This window comes from Apus apus, chromosome 1 (genome assembly GCF_020740795.1).
Source record: "Apus apus isolate bApuApu2 chromosome 1, bApuApu2.pri.cur, whole genome shotgun sequence".
Lineage (NCBI taxonomy): Eukaryota > Metazoa > Chordata > Aves > Apodiformes > Apodidae > Apus > Apus apus.
Window position 1 is genome coordinate 73,605,748 of NC_067282.1, and position 16,629 is coordinate 73,622,376.

Genomic DNA, 16,629 nt, shown 5'->3' on the forward strand with positions numbered 1-16,629 from the left:
CCAAAGCTTCGCACAGGTCCAGGTAGATGACATCAGTTGCTCTTCCTTTGTCCACTGGTGCCACGACCCCATCATACAAGGCCACCAGATTTGCCAGGCATGATTTGCCCTTGGTGAAGCCATGTTGGTTGCTCCCAACAACCTCCTGCCTTAGCAGTGCCTTCAGGAGGATCTGCTCCATGATCTTGCCAGGCACAGAGGTGAGACCAACTTGTCTATAGATCTTAGGGTTCTGTGTAAAACATGAATTTTCTCTGACTGATGGCACAACATTGACTGTAGGGGAAGTAAGTTAATAGTCAAACCTATACATAGCAAAGCAGATCACCTTTATGAAAACCAAAACCACTCTAATTTTTCACAGAATGTCTTCCCTGCTGTGAAAGATGATAAGAGGGCACCTCTCCTGTAAGGACAGGCTGAGAGTTGGGGTTGTTCAGCCTGAAGAAGCAAAGACTCTAGGGAGACCTTATACTCACCTTCCAGTACCTAAAGGGGGCCTACAGGAAAGCTGGGAGGGACTCTTATCAGGCAGTGTAGGATGAGGGGGTTATGGATTAAAACTGGAAGGGGGTAGATTTAGGTTAGTCATTAGGAAGAAATTCTGTAATGTGAGGGTGCCGAGACACAGGAACGGATTGCCCAGGGAAATTGTGGATGCCTCCTCCCTGGAGGTGTTCAAGGGCAGGTTGGATGGGGCTCTGAGCAACCTGGTCAAGTGGCAGGTGTCCCTGCCCATGCAGGGGGGGTTGGAACCAGATGATGTTTAAGGTCCCTTCCAGCCCAAACCATCCTGTGGTTCTGTGAAACCAGCGCCTACATCTTCAGCAGCAGCAGCAGCAGCAGCAGCAGCAGCAGCAGCAGCAGCAGCAGCAGGCGGGCCAGCTCCTGGGCTGCGGGGAAGATCCCCGTAGCCGCAGCCTCCCTCGGACGCCTCACGCCGCTCTCCCCCCGCTCCTCCCCGCCACCAGCCCAGCGGCGGCTCAGGGGAGCGCAGCGCAGAGCCCGCCCGGGCCGCTCCCGCCCCCGCCAGAGCTGCCCTTCCCCTTCGCCAGGCTTCCACGCTTTACGGTGGGCGGCCTCACCTCACGACAGCAGAGGGAGGCGGAGCCGCGAACCTGCCGTGTTGGGAAGAGGGCAAAGCCCACCCCAGCCGGGCGCGCTTTACGGCCGAGCGGGGGGCACGTCAACAGCTATGGCGGAAGGGGAAGCGGCGCCGCCGCCGGGCGGCTGGTGAGTGACGGGGCTGGGGGTGCCCTCCCGCCGCCCCCTGCCCTCTCCTCTGCCGTGGGGCCGGCGGGGAGGAGTCGATGGACGAGGGGGGGCTGAAATTTCCCCTGCGTGTCGCTGTTTACCCCCCCGTCCCCCGGCATAGGGCACGTTTGTGCTGCGGGGCTGAGGTCGGGACGGGGCGTCGGTGTCGCCGCCGCGGAGGGGACAGGAGCGCTCTGGGGGGGGCAGGGTGGCAAGGGTTAGCCCCCCCGTGGTACCGTCCTGCGGGCCCGGCAGGCCCCGGCGAGGCGGGGGTCCGAGGGGAGCCCCGCGGCAGACGCCTCCAGCCGCTCGGCAGCGCCCGGGGCCCGAGGGCCGGGCCCTCGCCGTCGGGAGAGGGGCCGGGCGGGGCGGGCTCTGGCCCTGCTCAGCCTGGAGCCGGGCGGCTGCTCCAGCTGAAAGTGACAGCTTTGGTACGCGGTGGGAGCTGCTCGGTGTGTGCGTCTGCCTGGAGCAGAGCTGTTTTGTTCCGTTCAGCTTTCCCTAGCTCTGCGTACCTGCTCAAGCACAGGGGGTGACAGTAGGTCCCGATTTCTTTCCTGAGTGCTTTTGCTCGCCACACTCCTCTGGTGTAGCTGCTACTTACAATGGATTTCACATTGAACCTCTAGGACAAGAGACTATTTCTGGAGTGTGTATAGGATCATTTTGATGGTAACGGTGATGTGATTTTAGTATTTGTTGCATTCATATTCACTTAAGAGTGCTGAGGCTTAAATAAACACTGTGTTTAAACACGGAAGCTGCTCTTACAGCACTCCACATCTCCATTCCTGTGCATCTTCACTTTGTTTTTCTCCATGTGCTTCTGCATTGCATGTGATTTCTTTCTGTGATTCTGTGCCACAGCGTTGCTCTTTGGCCTTTTCACGTACACGTTTCAAACTGTTACCTCACAGGCCTGCTTTTATTATCATTTCCAATCTAATGTTTTTGCTTCTGGACTTTATGTGGCAGTTTCAAAGCTTCTTGCTGACTATCCTCAGCCTTCTTTGTGCTTACTTATCTCACTGTAAAGAAGCCAGAACTGACACACACGCAGGTGTAGCTGGTATCTATTCTTTGTCTAAGTTGGTTCTACACATACAGCTCTTGGATAAAACAATTAGTATCACTCATTAGCAAAGTAAAATTAATTAGTATAGTTTTTTTCATTTTTCCTTTATTTTTTTTTTTTTGCTATGAGTCATGACTTCAATATTTATGGAGCATTTTCTATAATTACACTGTTGTATAAGCATTATGTCTAAATACAGGTCTGACTGTTGAGACATAATTACAAAATGAACAACAGACTCATTGACAACGTGGTCTCTTTGAAATACAACCCTGAATATTGAAAAAGAACCATGTTGAAACATCTCTGAAAAAATACTTCAAACCTCTTTCATTTCTAATGTGGAAAGTATATTGCAATCTCCTAGATCACAATACACTTCTGAAAATCCTGGTTAAGAACAAGGCACAAATGCAGTTTCCAGAAATATTTCAGGGCATATTGTTGTCACTGGTAGCTTCAAAGTGTAACTATAGTAAATGTGACCAGCAGGTAGTACTAGAAAAGGCAAGCTTTCCTTTGTTAGAAGAGATTTCATAAGTCTTTATGGTAACGGTTGAAGAGGTTTATGCTTAAATGCTACATTAATATGCCAGAATACATCCTGTTTCTAGAGCTGTACGCTGTGGGTAACATAAAGTTGTATTCCTTACTGCATGTTTAGAAATTATACATGGCTCTTTGATTTTGTTGTGTTCTGGTTTGTTGTTGTGTTTTGTTGTTTTTTTGAAGCAAGTTTCAGTGGTTTGTTTTTTTCGTGTTTTGATTTAAACTGTTGTGTACATACCTGAATGCTGTTGAACAGTTGTAGTTTTTCTAAGTAGATGTAACTTTTGAATGAGCTTTTTGGTGGAAATTACTACTTTACCATAGTTTTGAAGTGTATAGGATTGTTCAGTAACATTTCATGTTTTAAAGAAATCCGGCCAACACATAAAGTGACATGTATGTACACCTGAACTGTGTTGGGAACAAAACTGGCAGCATTGATTCCTTATTCTCTATTCAGTTCCTTAGGGAGGTTCAAAGGCAGATGAAATTTTGTGTTCAGCACCTTGAGTATGTAGAGACTAGACATGCTTATTGACATAAAATGCCTGTTTTGTTTTTCCCATGTCAATCTGACATGCTGTGCGGGTGACTGTTTTGAGGAGGCACAAACTAAAGGTGAGTCAAAACTGTTAATTATCTGAACTCACCGTAATGTATTTTGTTGAACAAAAAAGAGGGAAATTTACCCCTGCAAAATACAATTTAAAAAAACACAACAAAACTCCTCCCCACCTCCCCCCCAGCTTATTGTATAATGTTATTAAAATATGAGATTGTCAGCCTTTTGTTCAGTAAATACAGGAAGTTTATCAACAGTCTTGGTCCAAAAGTGAGAAAATTCCATCAGACCTTCTTTATTAAATATTTCTTTTTAGCTGTTTGGCAGATTCTCAAAAGTTAATTGGAGAAATTGCCAGCTGTATTATATTTGATGCTGGGAAACATAGCTGTGTCCAAAACTGAGAATACTGTGAAACATAAATGAGGCAGGCTGCTTTCAAGCTGTGCTTAATTTCTTTCTTTCTTTTTTTTTCTTTTTTTTTTTGTGTGTGTCTACTGATTTGATTGCTTTAACTGTAATTTTAGTCAGTGTAATACTTCTAGTCAATAGAATGTATAGACAGAAACTGGGCTTTTCTTAGTTAAAATGTTTGTAATTGGAAGTTAATGTTTTTATCCCCTCATTTATCAACAAACTAAATAATTTGAACTTATTCTTGTTCAGGTTCTCAAGTAGATATAGACAGTTACTAATTTCCAAAACCATTTTACAAATGTTTCCTTCATACTCATTCTTCAGGGAACCTGATCAAGCAGTGTTTTTTATTTTAAGATCTATACTTGGAAAGTTAGGACCTGAACTAATTAATTGTAACTCTAACCACAGATGGAATTGTTCCCCTGTGTTTAACTTTGCGTTGGAATAATTCATCTTATGGATCCTGAAATACACTCCAACTGTTTCTGGTAGCAGGGTGACAAAACTAGTACATAAGGATTTTTTCCATGCTCAGAATCTGGCTTATTAGTGCTTGGAGCCATAAAATGCCAGGGAAAAAATGCCAGGGAATTAACGTTTTTCTCTGAAATTCCATTGGGGGGAAAAAAAAAAGAGTATTCAATAGTTTTCTGAGTACAATGGATATTTTGAAGTAAATATGAGGAATTGATTTTTGTTTGTTTGTTTTCTGTAGAGAACAAACACTCTTCATTACTTTCGATTTAATGTAGCACTTGTTGAGGCTTTTTTCCAGTAGTCAGGAGAATCCTAAATTAGAAGTAGGAACCAGAGTAACTAGATCATATATAAGCATATTTCGGGGGAGGGCAGGGGCAGAGAAGCTTTGATATAGATAGTTTTCTGTGGTGGAAAGTTATGTTCTTTGCTGTGGAAAGGTAGAATGACTATAAAAATAAATTTATATTAGCCATTAACTTCAGAACTGTTTGTCAGCAGTATTAACTTGCCCAGTTTTCTTTTAACTGAAGCTTGTTTGCTGTTACTGTGTGTTATAAACCTGTGTGCTATTGTGAGCTTCTTCAAGTAAAGTACTTGCTCAATAAGAAAAATAAACAGTTATATTAGAATAAATTAGTCCAGTCTGGTACTAACATGGATATGTACAAGTGGATCTCATAATTGTGATGTCAACATTGTGATATGTGTACCTTTCTCTTTGTGTACTACAGTTACCAGAAATACATGAAAGCTTGCAGACTGGATGTGTTTGATGTCCTAGGAGACAATGACTTTGTAGAAACTCAAACTGATTATACACTTGGCAGGAGTTCAGTTTGTAGCAGCCTTGCTTCTGGTTTAGGGCAAGCAAGAATCATCTGAAGATGTTTAAGAAGTACTACTACCTATGCTGAAAATGGTGGTGGGCTGCTAGAGCATATCAAGAGCAGCTATGATGAGTGTGTCACTTGAGGAGTGTGGGAGAAAATAATCAAAGAAGCTTTTCAGGTGTTATGCCAACATTGATCAGTGGTTAGAAGGCAGGGGGGTCAGTTTGGTAAGTGGTGTAATGTAAGTGGGAGTACGTGTTCTAACCCTCTTTTAGGCCACTGAGTAGTGTCTTAACAGGCAGCTGTGTAATAGTAGATTCAGTGATCTTGTTTTGGACTGCTAAGTGCTTTTTATATAATCAATTTGGTACATGTAGGAGGCACCTGTTGGGCTGTGAAAATTATGCATTCGTATTAGAACTATGCCCATCACACATTAAAGCTTTAGCTTTGACTTGGAAGAAGCAGGTCAAAAGGATCTGTCTTTCCTAGTAACAAATGGGCACACATAATGACTTTAGCAGGCACATTCCAGACATTGTAATCCTACTGATTGTTTTCTTAATGCATCTTTTCTTATGTGCTTGTAGTTTATCAAAACACTTCCTACTGTCTTTTGTCTCCTGTTCACATCCCCACAATTTCTTAATCTCTTAATTAGTATTTATAAGTTATTATTACCAATTTCATCACAGTAATATATATACACAAAATAAATAGTACTTGGAAAAAAAGAAACCAAAGTCCCAACAGTTGATAATTTTTTTTTTTTTGCCTTCAATTCACTTTTGGCTTAAAAAAATACATAATGTTGAATATCTGCAAAGGTATCCTACTGATTGTAATATGTCACTAGACTACTGTGAATTTTAGAGACCCTTTTGTAAGTTTGGAAATTTATTCCAGATACACTAATAGCAGTATTGTGGATTATAACATTTTGAACAGTATATCTTGTGAGAATTAACCTTTCAGGCCATGTACATATCTAACCAAAATTTAGAATTGCATCTAGAATTAGGATTCGTGGTAGAGCAGGAAGAAGGATGTTTAGGTCTGGAGGAGTTTGCCTATGAAGAGAAGTGCCGCATTCTTTCTGAAGTAATTGTAATAGTTGTTCTCCATATAAACAGTAAACTTGCTAGCTGATCTTAACTCATGAAAGACAAGGATCCAGATTGCTAGCAGTTTGCTGGATGGAACATTTATAGCTCCGATTGAAATAAGGTAAAACACAGCTAGTGGATGTGTTTAAAAGTCACTTTCATGGCAAGTTAGTGTGAATAGAATATTTATTAGAAAATATTTTTTCTTAATCTTTGAGAAGTCCTCAGTTCTAGACTATGAACAGTTGGGAGCTGGTGGAGGAAAAAAATAGCTAATCATAAATAGAATAACACCACCTTGCCTCTATTATTTAATTTCACTCAGTGTGGTAATACATCTCTCCATGTGGGAGATGGGCATATCAGATTCTTGCATTTTAAAGTGAAATAGCTAGCATTTGCTGGTCATCTTTACAGTGTAGGAAGTGCAGATGACAGTACTGATGAAGAGGAATTTGCATATAGCAGTATATTATCCAACAGAGGGAGCACACAATTGCAGATAACGTATTGAAATTGATCTTGCTGTTCACCCCATGCACAGCTTTTTAAGCTCTGAATATTAGGTACAAGAAACTAGTAGCACTAGTACTCATGGGCCTGTGAAACACTCTTTGCCAGGTGTGTTTTTGTAATTTATGTAGATGTGGTTTTAAGTGTTTTTTCACATATATATTAAATTACCTTTTTTTACCCCCAGTACTTTTGTTTGGAGGACATAGAAACTAAATTTAAGTATTGTGATTTAAGACTTTTGCACCTGAACCATTCTATGAAATACAACGTGCATGCAGCTGTTACATTCGTTTTCAGGTGCCTTAATACTTGGGTAATATTTATAGCAACTGATCTTATTTTGTGTGCTATGATTCAAGGCCTAGCTGTTGCTCTGTAGTCTGATTGTCATACATTGAGTGTGCAAAAACCTGCAATATGAGAGCATCTAGCTCTCTTCAGCTGGTGTTTGACGTTTGCTTCTGCTGAAGTTAGATCTTCCTAGGGTTCATTCAATTCTGCGGAGTGCTAAATCTCTTTGTGTAAATGTCCTGGAAATACTTGACTTTTATTTAGGGTGAACTGTTTTGGTGATTTAATTTTTCCGGTGTTGATTGTTATGTATACAATCAGACAACAGGGTAGATGACAGATGTGCAAGTGTGCTTGTGTATTTTTTCCACCACCGTTTCTCTTAGGAGAGGGACATTCACCTGTACAGCCTGTAATTCTATAGTAAGTGGGCTTTGGAATTTTTTTAATACTGAAAATACAAGAAAATAAGGGAAGTCAGTCTCTTTGTAAGCTGTACTTTATTTCATCCAAATTTGCAGAAGTACTTGAGGAAAACTGACTATAAGTTATGACCCAGTTTATATCTGAAATACAATTTAAAGTGCTACTGAAAAATACTGGCAAAGAAACTAGCTGGTACAATGCAAGGAAAATGCTTACCCTGCAAACTTGTAAAACTAACAAGTCCTTAGTAAGCTAGCTAAGGTGAGCTCATTGCCTTTTTTTTTTTTTTTTTTTAAATTATATGCCTATGTTCTTACAGGATTAAGATTTTAATCTGTTTATCAAAAAACGGGCGATTTAGAAAATAATAAATTTGTGTGTTAAGCTTTCAGAAGACCAAACTTAAGAAGCTTTGTATCAAGGATTTAGTTGTGGGTATATGCAAATTAAAGAAGCAGACAGAGCTCAACAGCTGACATTCTTTTTCCATGGGTATTTGGAATTGACTGCATAGTACATAACATGTGGATTAACTGAGAATTGTACCGATAACACTTGAATATCAGTCATTACACGTGTATAAATAACTGTGTTGTTCATAGGGAGTACATCTTCATACTTCAGTATCTGCCCTGAATAAATCCCATTCTGTGTTGTGCTCTGGCTATAAACCTTAAGGCATATGTCAGTAGAGAACTGTCAAGAGGATACAGTAAGGCAGAAGTATTGCCTGTGGGACCTATGTGTCACTGCCATTGCTATTTTTCCAGTGAACCTGGTGTTTTGCCACTGCTGTGCTACATAATACGAAAATTCCTGAAATCCTCAGATGTGATTCATTGTTGTCAGCATGGAACCACTGAAACAGTCTGCAGAAGTTAACAGAGAGATTGTAAAGTAATTTCTGAATGCGTACCTTCTTACCTTGTTGTCTTATTGTGGCAATTAAAAGTGTTGTTACTCTTTGACAGTCTTGTGAATGTGTGTATTTTGCTACTTTCTACACTATTATTAACATTTTTTAATGCATTAATTCAGTCTTTTGCACATGCCTACACTTAAGAGTACTAGAACTTTGTAGTTAAGTAAACTGGAGTTTCACTAACAGGTGCTTTCCCATTTTAGGGAAAGATGGGGTTAAAAGCTGATAATTCTAAACTTTTCACATAAATTTTCTAGGTCATGTAGTACTTTATTTAAAAGAACACTGGCACCTAATTTAGGTGTAGTGTTTGCTCTGAATACATTGTGTGTGAAAATTTGCAGTGTGTCTCGAGTTGTAAACACAACTAAGCTTGCATTTTTATGGTACATTGTGCAGTATTGCCACTTTATGAAAGCAAACAAAACATGTTCTGAACTTAACTTTTTCTCTTGTGTAAATTGATTGGGATTAGAAGTTGAATCACAGAATAACAGAATTTCATGGCTGGAAAGGACCTCTGGTATCACGGAGTCCAACTGTCAACACACACATAAAAATCCCAACAAAGAAAAACAACAACACACCACCAAAAAACACCTACAAAAAACCCCCACAACCTTGGCCACTAGAACATGCCCTGAAGTGCCACATTTAGTTTCTTGAATACCTCCAGGAATGGTGACTCAACCACCTCCGTGGGCAGGCTGTTCCAGTGCCTGACCACTTTTTGAGTAAAGAAATTCTTCCTGGTATCCAGTCTTCCCTGCTGCAACTTCAGGCCATTTCCTCTGATCCTACTGTTACTTACTTAAGAGAAGAGGCCAACACCCACCTCACTACCTCCTCCTTTTAAGTAGTTGTAGGGGGCGATGAGTTCTTCCCTCAGCCTTCAGACTACACAACCCCAGTTCTCTCAGATGCTCCTCATATGACTTGTTCTCTAGACCTTTCACCAGCTTGGTAGCTCTCCTCTGGACATGCTGCAGCTCCTCAGTGTCCTTATAGTGAGAAGCCCAGCACTGAACTCAGCACTCAAGGTGCCACCTCACCAGTTCCGAGTACAGGGACACAGTCACCTCCCTACTCCTGCTGGCCTGATGCAGGCCAGGATGCTGTTGGCCTTCTTGGCCACCTGGGCACACTGCTGGCTCATGTTAAGCTGGCTGTCCACCAGCACCCCCAGGTCCTTTTCCTCTGGGCAGCTTTCCAGCCACTCCTTCCCAAGCCTGTGGTGTTGCCTGGGGTTGTTGGGACCCAGGTGCAGGCCCTTGCACTTGGCCTTATTGAACCTCATACAATTGGCCTCAGCCCATCAATCCAGCCTGTCCAGGTCCCTCTGTACAGCCTTCCTACCCTCAGGCAGATCAACAGTCCTGACCAAGTTGGTGTTGTCTGCAAACTTACTGAGGGTGCACTCAATTCCCTCATCCAGCTCATTGATAAAGATATCAAGTAGTATTAAAATAAAAGAATAAATAACATTTTGCAAATATTTATTTTCACTAACTTGCAAACTGCCTTATAATACATCTGTACATATGTGTGTTTTGCCTGATAGTAGTCTCCAGTCTACAGACATTTAATAGATAAACATTGAAAAATATTATATAATTTATTTTTAATAAACATATTATGTATCATTATTATAGGGAAAAAGATCTTGCAGACGCTCTAGAAGAAGGAGGCTGTGATCTTGAAACAGTGAGAAACATCATTCAAGGAAGGCAATTACCTGCTTATCTGAGGGCCAAAGTCTGGAAGGTAAATAAAAGCTTAAATCAAGAAGCGGGAAATAGTTGCTTGATTTGAGGTAAATTATTTAATTAACAGGCATCTATACAGAAGAGATATAGTACTAGAATTTTTATATGATTGTATGTTGATTCAGTTTTAGGAAATACCTCTGCATTGAGTTCAATAATTGGGTAGTGATGGAAGAACGCTAAAATGCTTAGAGGGCTTTCTATTTTTTGTTTTCAGATTGCACTTAATGTTGTAGGAAAGGGGGACAGCCTAGCATCCTGGGATGGCTCTTTAGACCTACCAGAACAGACTATAATTCATAAAGATTGCCAAGAGCTGATTGGTAAGTTCTATTATGTTTAGATCATCTATGTGAAAATTCCTAGCTCTTTTAGGGCTTTGTTACTTGAATTAAACAACCTGAATAATGTTTACATTTTGGAAGAGGATGAAAAGGCAGAGAAAATCAGGAAGAACTTGTAAGAAAAACATAGTATCTTACCTGCACTTTGACTCTGAGAAGGGTGACATCATGGAATTTTAAAGTACTAGCTTTTAAGTGATAGTTTACCTGCTCGGACTTGAATGGGAAAAGAAACCCAGGAGTTGAAAATAAATTAATTTTTTTTCCAATCTCCATCTTTTAAACCAGGTATTCTTTTTATAGTGTCATTCGAGTTTTTCATTTCCTAATGAACTTAATCTGAAAAGCTGGTGTAGCACCAAAATGCATCTAACCTCTAAAGGAAGACATATATTGAATGCTTTGGACTTTAAAGACTGGGGGTTTTTTAAAGTATTTTTTTAATAGTGTTTTCAGCAAAAATGAAAGGTTGTGTTTATGAAAGCAAGATGCTGCCAGGACATGGGAAATAATATTCTAGTATGCCTGTGGGGAGGTGCCACAGGATATGGTTGGCAACTTACCACAAAAGTGGCCAAATCCCTAGGACCGTGCAACAGCCTTAGTATCAATTATCAGGTGCTGGAGCCAATACTTATTCATAAATTAGAATACTTCTTTGTGCAGCATCGATAAGAGAATCCTCCATTTTATTACCTGTCACACTTTAATTTATTCTTGCACAATAGGAAGTTAAGGCAGAGAATGGGGTTATTGCATGTGTGCATGCGCATGTACTTACTACTTTAAAAATGTTGTTCTACATTGTCTGGCTCTAAAATCTAGTAGGGCTTATTTTCAAAACCCCTCAGTCCTGTGAAGGAAAGGGGAGAAAAAATTTCACTGTATTATTTAATTACAGTGTCTTTTCTGGAAGATAGTGAAATGTCCCATTTAGTGTTCATAGCATAGGAAATGAAGCACTTCTATGTCTGTTAGTTGTCCCTTTGTCTTTATTGGAAATATTTTGTAATATGTAACAATATTAAACTGCTTAATAAATGTGAAATTAGTTCAGAATTAATTGTTATATAGATATTTCAGTTTTGGATCAGATTAAATCTCTCTTTTTCCATGTTTCAGCAAAGCAAGTACTCTCTAAATTTACAGTAAATCTTCAGATAGCATTTGAGTTTAATGTACTACTTTATTTTCCTGAGAGGTAGAAGACAGGAAACGCCAAGTGTTGGCAGGCTTTGATGGGAAAGTATTAAAGACTTCAGTAACAAAATATTTCATTAACAGTTATAAGACTTATGGACTACTTGTAATTGAGGGGAAAAAATGCTCCCTGGAAATTTAATGCCACTGCATTAATGTAGTGTCTTAGAGTATGCAGAAAGATGCTTTGGAACAAAGGAAAACCTAAGCTTTGTGTACATTTCAAATGCAATAATTACAGTATTTAAGAAATGTTTAGCTTGCTACATTAATTACAGAACTGGTTTTATTCCAAATATTTGTGCCAGTTTTTATCCAAATGTGACAATATAAATTATGGATTCAAAATTATTTATTAAATAGGGGACATCTTTACTTTTCAGTACCTTACATTTTAAGAATTTGTACTACATTATTGTAAAATATTGTGTTCATGGTTAGTGTATCATCTGATTAACCACAGTACCAAATAGAATTTAAAAGCCAGATGTAGTTATAAGTAATCAAATAATTTGCCTTTTTATCATTACCCTAACAACCCCCAAATTTAAACTTGTTAGGAAAATTACTTTGAAGTAGGTATTAAATAAGTAGTTTAATTAATAGTAAAATTTGTCTGTAAGTCTAGCTCATTTCAAACTAATGATTTTTCTAAATGTTCGTGTCAGTAGGCTTTTGAGGAATTGGAGGTATGCATTGTGGGCTGAACTGTGTTGAAATTCAAATGAAGTTGTTCTAGAGTTGAGCTTAAGTTATCTGCTGAGCACATCACGTAGGAATAGAAGATGGGACATTCTGTGCATTAAAATAATCTTTGTTTCATATAGATCCTGGAAAACCCAAACTTCTTTAATACTTTTGTGATATTTAAATTATATTTAAATGCGTTATCCTACTGGGGTTATAAAATAACTTGTATTTTTGATGCCTTTTGGATGCCTCTTTGTAAGCATTTAATCCAGGCTGCTAGTTTTTTGTTCATCTGGTTTTGTTGCTTTTATTTTTATTTCCAAGCAGTAGCTATTGGTGAAATTGTACTATGAAATAATCTCTTTCAAGTTCTTTGAAAGGCCATTGATTCAGTTTATGTTGCTGTGCCTATTTCAGACCAGTTGTCAGTGCCAGAGGAGGAGAAGTCAGTATTACTTCTGGATATCGAATCAATTATTACTTTTTATTGTAAATCACGCAATGTTAAATACAGTTCTTGCCTTGGCTGGATACATCTTCTCAAACCTCTGGTGCACCTTCGTTTGCCACGCAGTGATTTGTACAACTGCTTTTATGCTATCATGAACAGATTCATTCCAAGGTAAAACTCTTTTACCTGTGTACTATTTTTATTGGCATTTCCTTAATGTATTTTCTGAAAGGATGTGCATGTTGGTTTCATCCAGAGTAACACTCTTTGTAGCAAAGTTGTCAGGTTTCTTCAAATGATAATAGATTGAGTCACATTTCAGTACCTGTTGCTTTAAAGTCCAGTAGATGATTGAGTTGATTTAAGATGGAAAGAGTGCACGTGGCTGATGTGGACTCCATGTGCCTTTTAAAGAAAAGCTCATTTCATGCAATATAAAAAATATGTGATTAGGAAGTATCTAATTAATGTATATTATGTGAAAGCATTTTCTCTTTCCTTACCTAGCATTTTTGGTATCTAAAATCCTTCTATCCCTGTCACTTCAAAGTACTTAATTATCAATAAATAAGTCTAAAAATCTCTTTACAAGAATTATTTGATATTTTTCCTGAGTTCTACTGAGTTGGGGCTGAAGTTACTATTTTTTTTAGTAGTTAGATTTTTTTTTTTTTAATAAAAATGAAATTGGAGTTTTTCATGTTGTTATATAGATGCTTTCACAAAAATTAATTTTATTTATGTTGGAGTAGCACCATGACACTGTGGTGCAGGGTCTTCTGGTTAAGACATGGTGAAATACTATGTGGGTAGTTTATAATTGGAGATCTTAGTCTGATTCCCTGGAGGGGAAGTTCTGACCTAGACACTGGATGTATACTCATAATATGAAAATGCACGGTTGGTGTCGTGGCAGGAAACATTTATTGGTCCTGTCACTTGACTCAGCTTGTGTCTTATTCTGATTTAATACGCTGTTTGGCTTTCTGAACTGTTTGGGGATAGTGTCATTATGGTCATGTAACTCATATACTTCAGCCACAGAAAACCTTCAGAACACAGGTGGTGTTTTCATTGAGACCTAGATATTTCTATTTCTTTTCAATGGTATAATTAAGGTAATAGAAAATCAATTTATTGTAGGCTTGCAAATCTCCACCTAGGTCAGTTTGGTCTCAGTTTGATGTTTGGCTGCTGGACCATCATTACTACTTGATAGAAGTTAATTTTTAACTTTTTGCTATGTTAAGAAGAGGTAAAGAATGACTGACTGGAATAATTTGCCATAATAACCATTCAAACAGGAAGTAATTTGCAAATTTAGATTCTTATGCTAAAATAATTAATATAATATTTTTCTTCTTTTCACACTTTTGGCTGTTATCTTAATGGAAAGTCAGAGTCCTTGTGATAACTTCAAAACAGAATCCCTGCATATAATGTGTGGTGGATATTTCCTGTTCTCCACCAGAGACATACACTTCTTTAAGAAAGTTAGGCTAATAGTTGTGTTTGGAGAGCTGTGTGTCAAGTGTCACATAAGTTTATTTAAGTTTTTTAGCGCTGAGATTTGTTCCCAATGTCTTTAAGCAACTGTTTATCCATTTTTAATACTCTTGTATTTCCTGCTTGATGAATTGACATTTAATTGTTATTAATGTATTATATAAGCATATTTTAAATTTCTTTTGGTCAACAGAATTATTTATCTTTTTTTAAATTCAATTTTTAGTTAACAGTATTGATACCATACTAGCCTGGATTCCATATTTAAATCTGTTTTAAATACTTCTGTGTTTATATACTTTATCTAGTGTTGGCAGTATTTTTTTCTTTCTCCTGTCTTTATTAATAGAGTGGGGTTTTCAGTTTTTATGGGGTTTTTGTTGGGTTTTTGTTTGGTTGGTTTTTAACTCTTGAGGTTTGTTTATGATCAGACTTGGTGAATTAAAACAAAAATATAGGAAATTACATAACTGCAATTGCTACTGCAAGTCTGGAAAAACACAGAGGGGTTTATTATTATTTTCACTGCTACTTTTTAGGGATTGTTTTATGAAAGGAAGACCATTTCATCTATTTAGACTGCTTCTTCAGTACCATGAGCCTGAACTCTGCTCCTTTCTTGATACTAAGAAGATGACTCCTGACTCATATGCACTCAACTGGGTAATAATGTGAAAGTAGGGAAACATAATGAAAAATAAATTTGTGTTAAAATTTAAGTACAGCTTGACAGTCTATGGAAGAGTAGTACAAGAGATTAGAACTGCATATATTGAAATCAATTGCTTGTTTTAGTATAGCGTGGGGTTGGGTTTTTTTGGTTGTTTAACATAAAGTATGTTATTTTGTTAACATCACATTTTTGATGTACTGGATGTTAATTGAGCCACTGATGTTAGGAACTACTTGGACTAAGTAGGAATGAAAGCAGCTGACACTCAGAAAGTAAGTAATAAGCTGTGATGCCTGTTTTTATAGTGGGCAGCTATATGTTTGTAGATATGGATAAACATCAGCCTAATGTTTTAAAAACCTCCATTCTAATAGATATATTTGATTACCTCAAGTGGTGTCATGCCTTTTGAAATTTAGGTACATATATTTTCCATACAGCTCTTCAAGAACTGGTCATGTCCTCCTCTCCTTAACTTCAAAACTACCTCAAGCCAGGAACATTTTTAAAGATTCTTACCTCAATATTTTTTTTTATAAAGTTTGTGTAGCAGAACTATAAAATATAGCAGCAAAATTCTCATGTTTCAATGTTAAATAGTGCATGCAATGCAAAAAATCAGTGCTTGCAGAGGCAAAGCCTGTAAGTTGATAAAGAAGATTTTATGACCCATGAACTCTTCTAGGTTCTTCTTTCGTTCCCATTGGCTTTGTAATATTTTTGTAACTCTGTTACATTCAGTTAAAGAAATAAGACTAAATTTATTTATTAAACTGCAAAGTCTGTATTTGGTTGGGGTTTTTTAAAGACTATTTTTTTTAGGCTGCCACTAATTTTAATATTAAAATGTGTCCAGGAAGAGTTTCCATATTCTCAAAATCTGCCTTATGCCAGTGATCAGCCTTCAAGAGAGGAATCAGGTGCTTTTTCACTACTGAATCTCCCTTTTCCTCTTACATGCAATTTTCCTTAGTAAATACAAACTTCTTTGAAGTTGTTTGTTAAAGGCTTAGTGATTCATTAGGGAAAAATCTTCCCTATGAAAGGAGGTAGGGAAATAAGCTAGTGTAGCTGGCAGTTCTCAATGTCATGCTTTCTGGTGTACAGGCTTAGAAACAATCTTAACCTTCAGTTTATGTTATGAGATTACGTTAAAATTCCTTGTTTCATCTGTCAAAAAACTTAGTATATATAGAGGGATTTCTAATTTGTAGAAATACATAAACAACTTTCGGAGACCTGTCATTGCCTCTTTGTCCAGGGATGTTTTCTCTTCAGTTGCGTTTGACTCAGAAATGCGTAGATCTTTTTACCTTTTGTTCTAAAAGTATACTAGGAAGTGTTGAAATGTTCCATTATAGTGTTTAAAAAAGAGATACTGATCTTGTGGAAGCTGTGGCTTGGTTGATACAGAATTTGTACGTATCAGCAAGTTCAGTAAGGCCCCAGTGAAGCCAGCTGGTATGCATTTGATTTAGGTGTGAGTGCAAATCCTATCTGGCATGTGTGAAAAGAAGTTCCTACCTTTTATTTTATCCACTCCAAACTTGGTATATCAGAAAGGATGC

The 16,629-nt window shown here is 38.3% G+C and overlaps 1 protein-coding gene across 8 annotated transcripts in view; it reads left to right on the forward strand.

Moving 5' to 3' along the window:
- The first annotated feature begins 1,177 nt into the window (after nucleotides 1-1,177).
- The window catches only part of TBC1D23 (TBC1 domain family member 23), a 35,903-nt gene continuing 20,451 nt past the window's right edge, over nucleotides 1,178-16,629 (forward strand). For 5 of the 8 annotated variants that reach the window (XR_007888380.1, XM_051608061.1, XM_051608062.1 and 2 more), the window contains exons 1-6: nucleotides 1,197-1,233; nucleotides 8,280-8,406; nucleotides 10,084-10,195; nucleotides 10,415-10,520; nucleotides 12,849-13,053; nucleotides 14,928-15,051. Coding sequence is in view for 7 of the 8 variants with exons in the window: in XM_051608061.1 (XP_051464021.1) it covers nucleotides 8,360-8,406; nucleotides 10,084-10,195; nucleotides 10,415-10,520; nucleotides 12,849-13,053; nucleotides 14,928-15,051 (594 nt within the window). In the remaining variant the exon portion in view is untranslated. Of the gene's footprint in view, nucleotides 1,234-8,279; nucleotides 8,407-10,083; nucleotides 10,196-10,414; nucleotides 10,521-12,848; nucleotides 13,054-14,927; nucleotides 15,052-16,629 lie in introns of all 8 variants that reach the window. The other 3 variants (XM_051608063.1, XM_051608064.1, XM_051608068.1) reach the window with 1 other exon arrangement.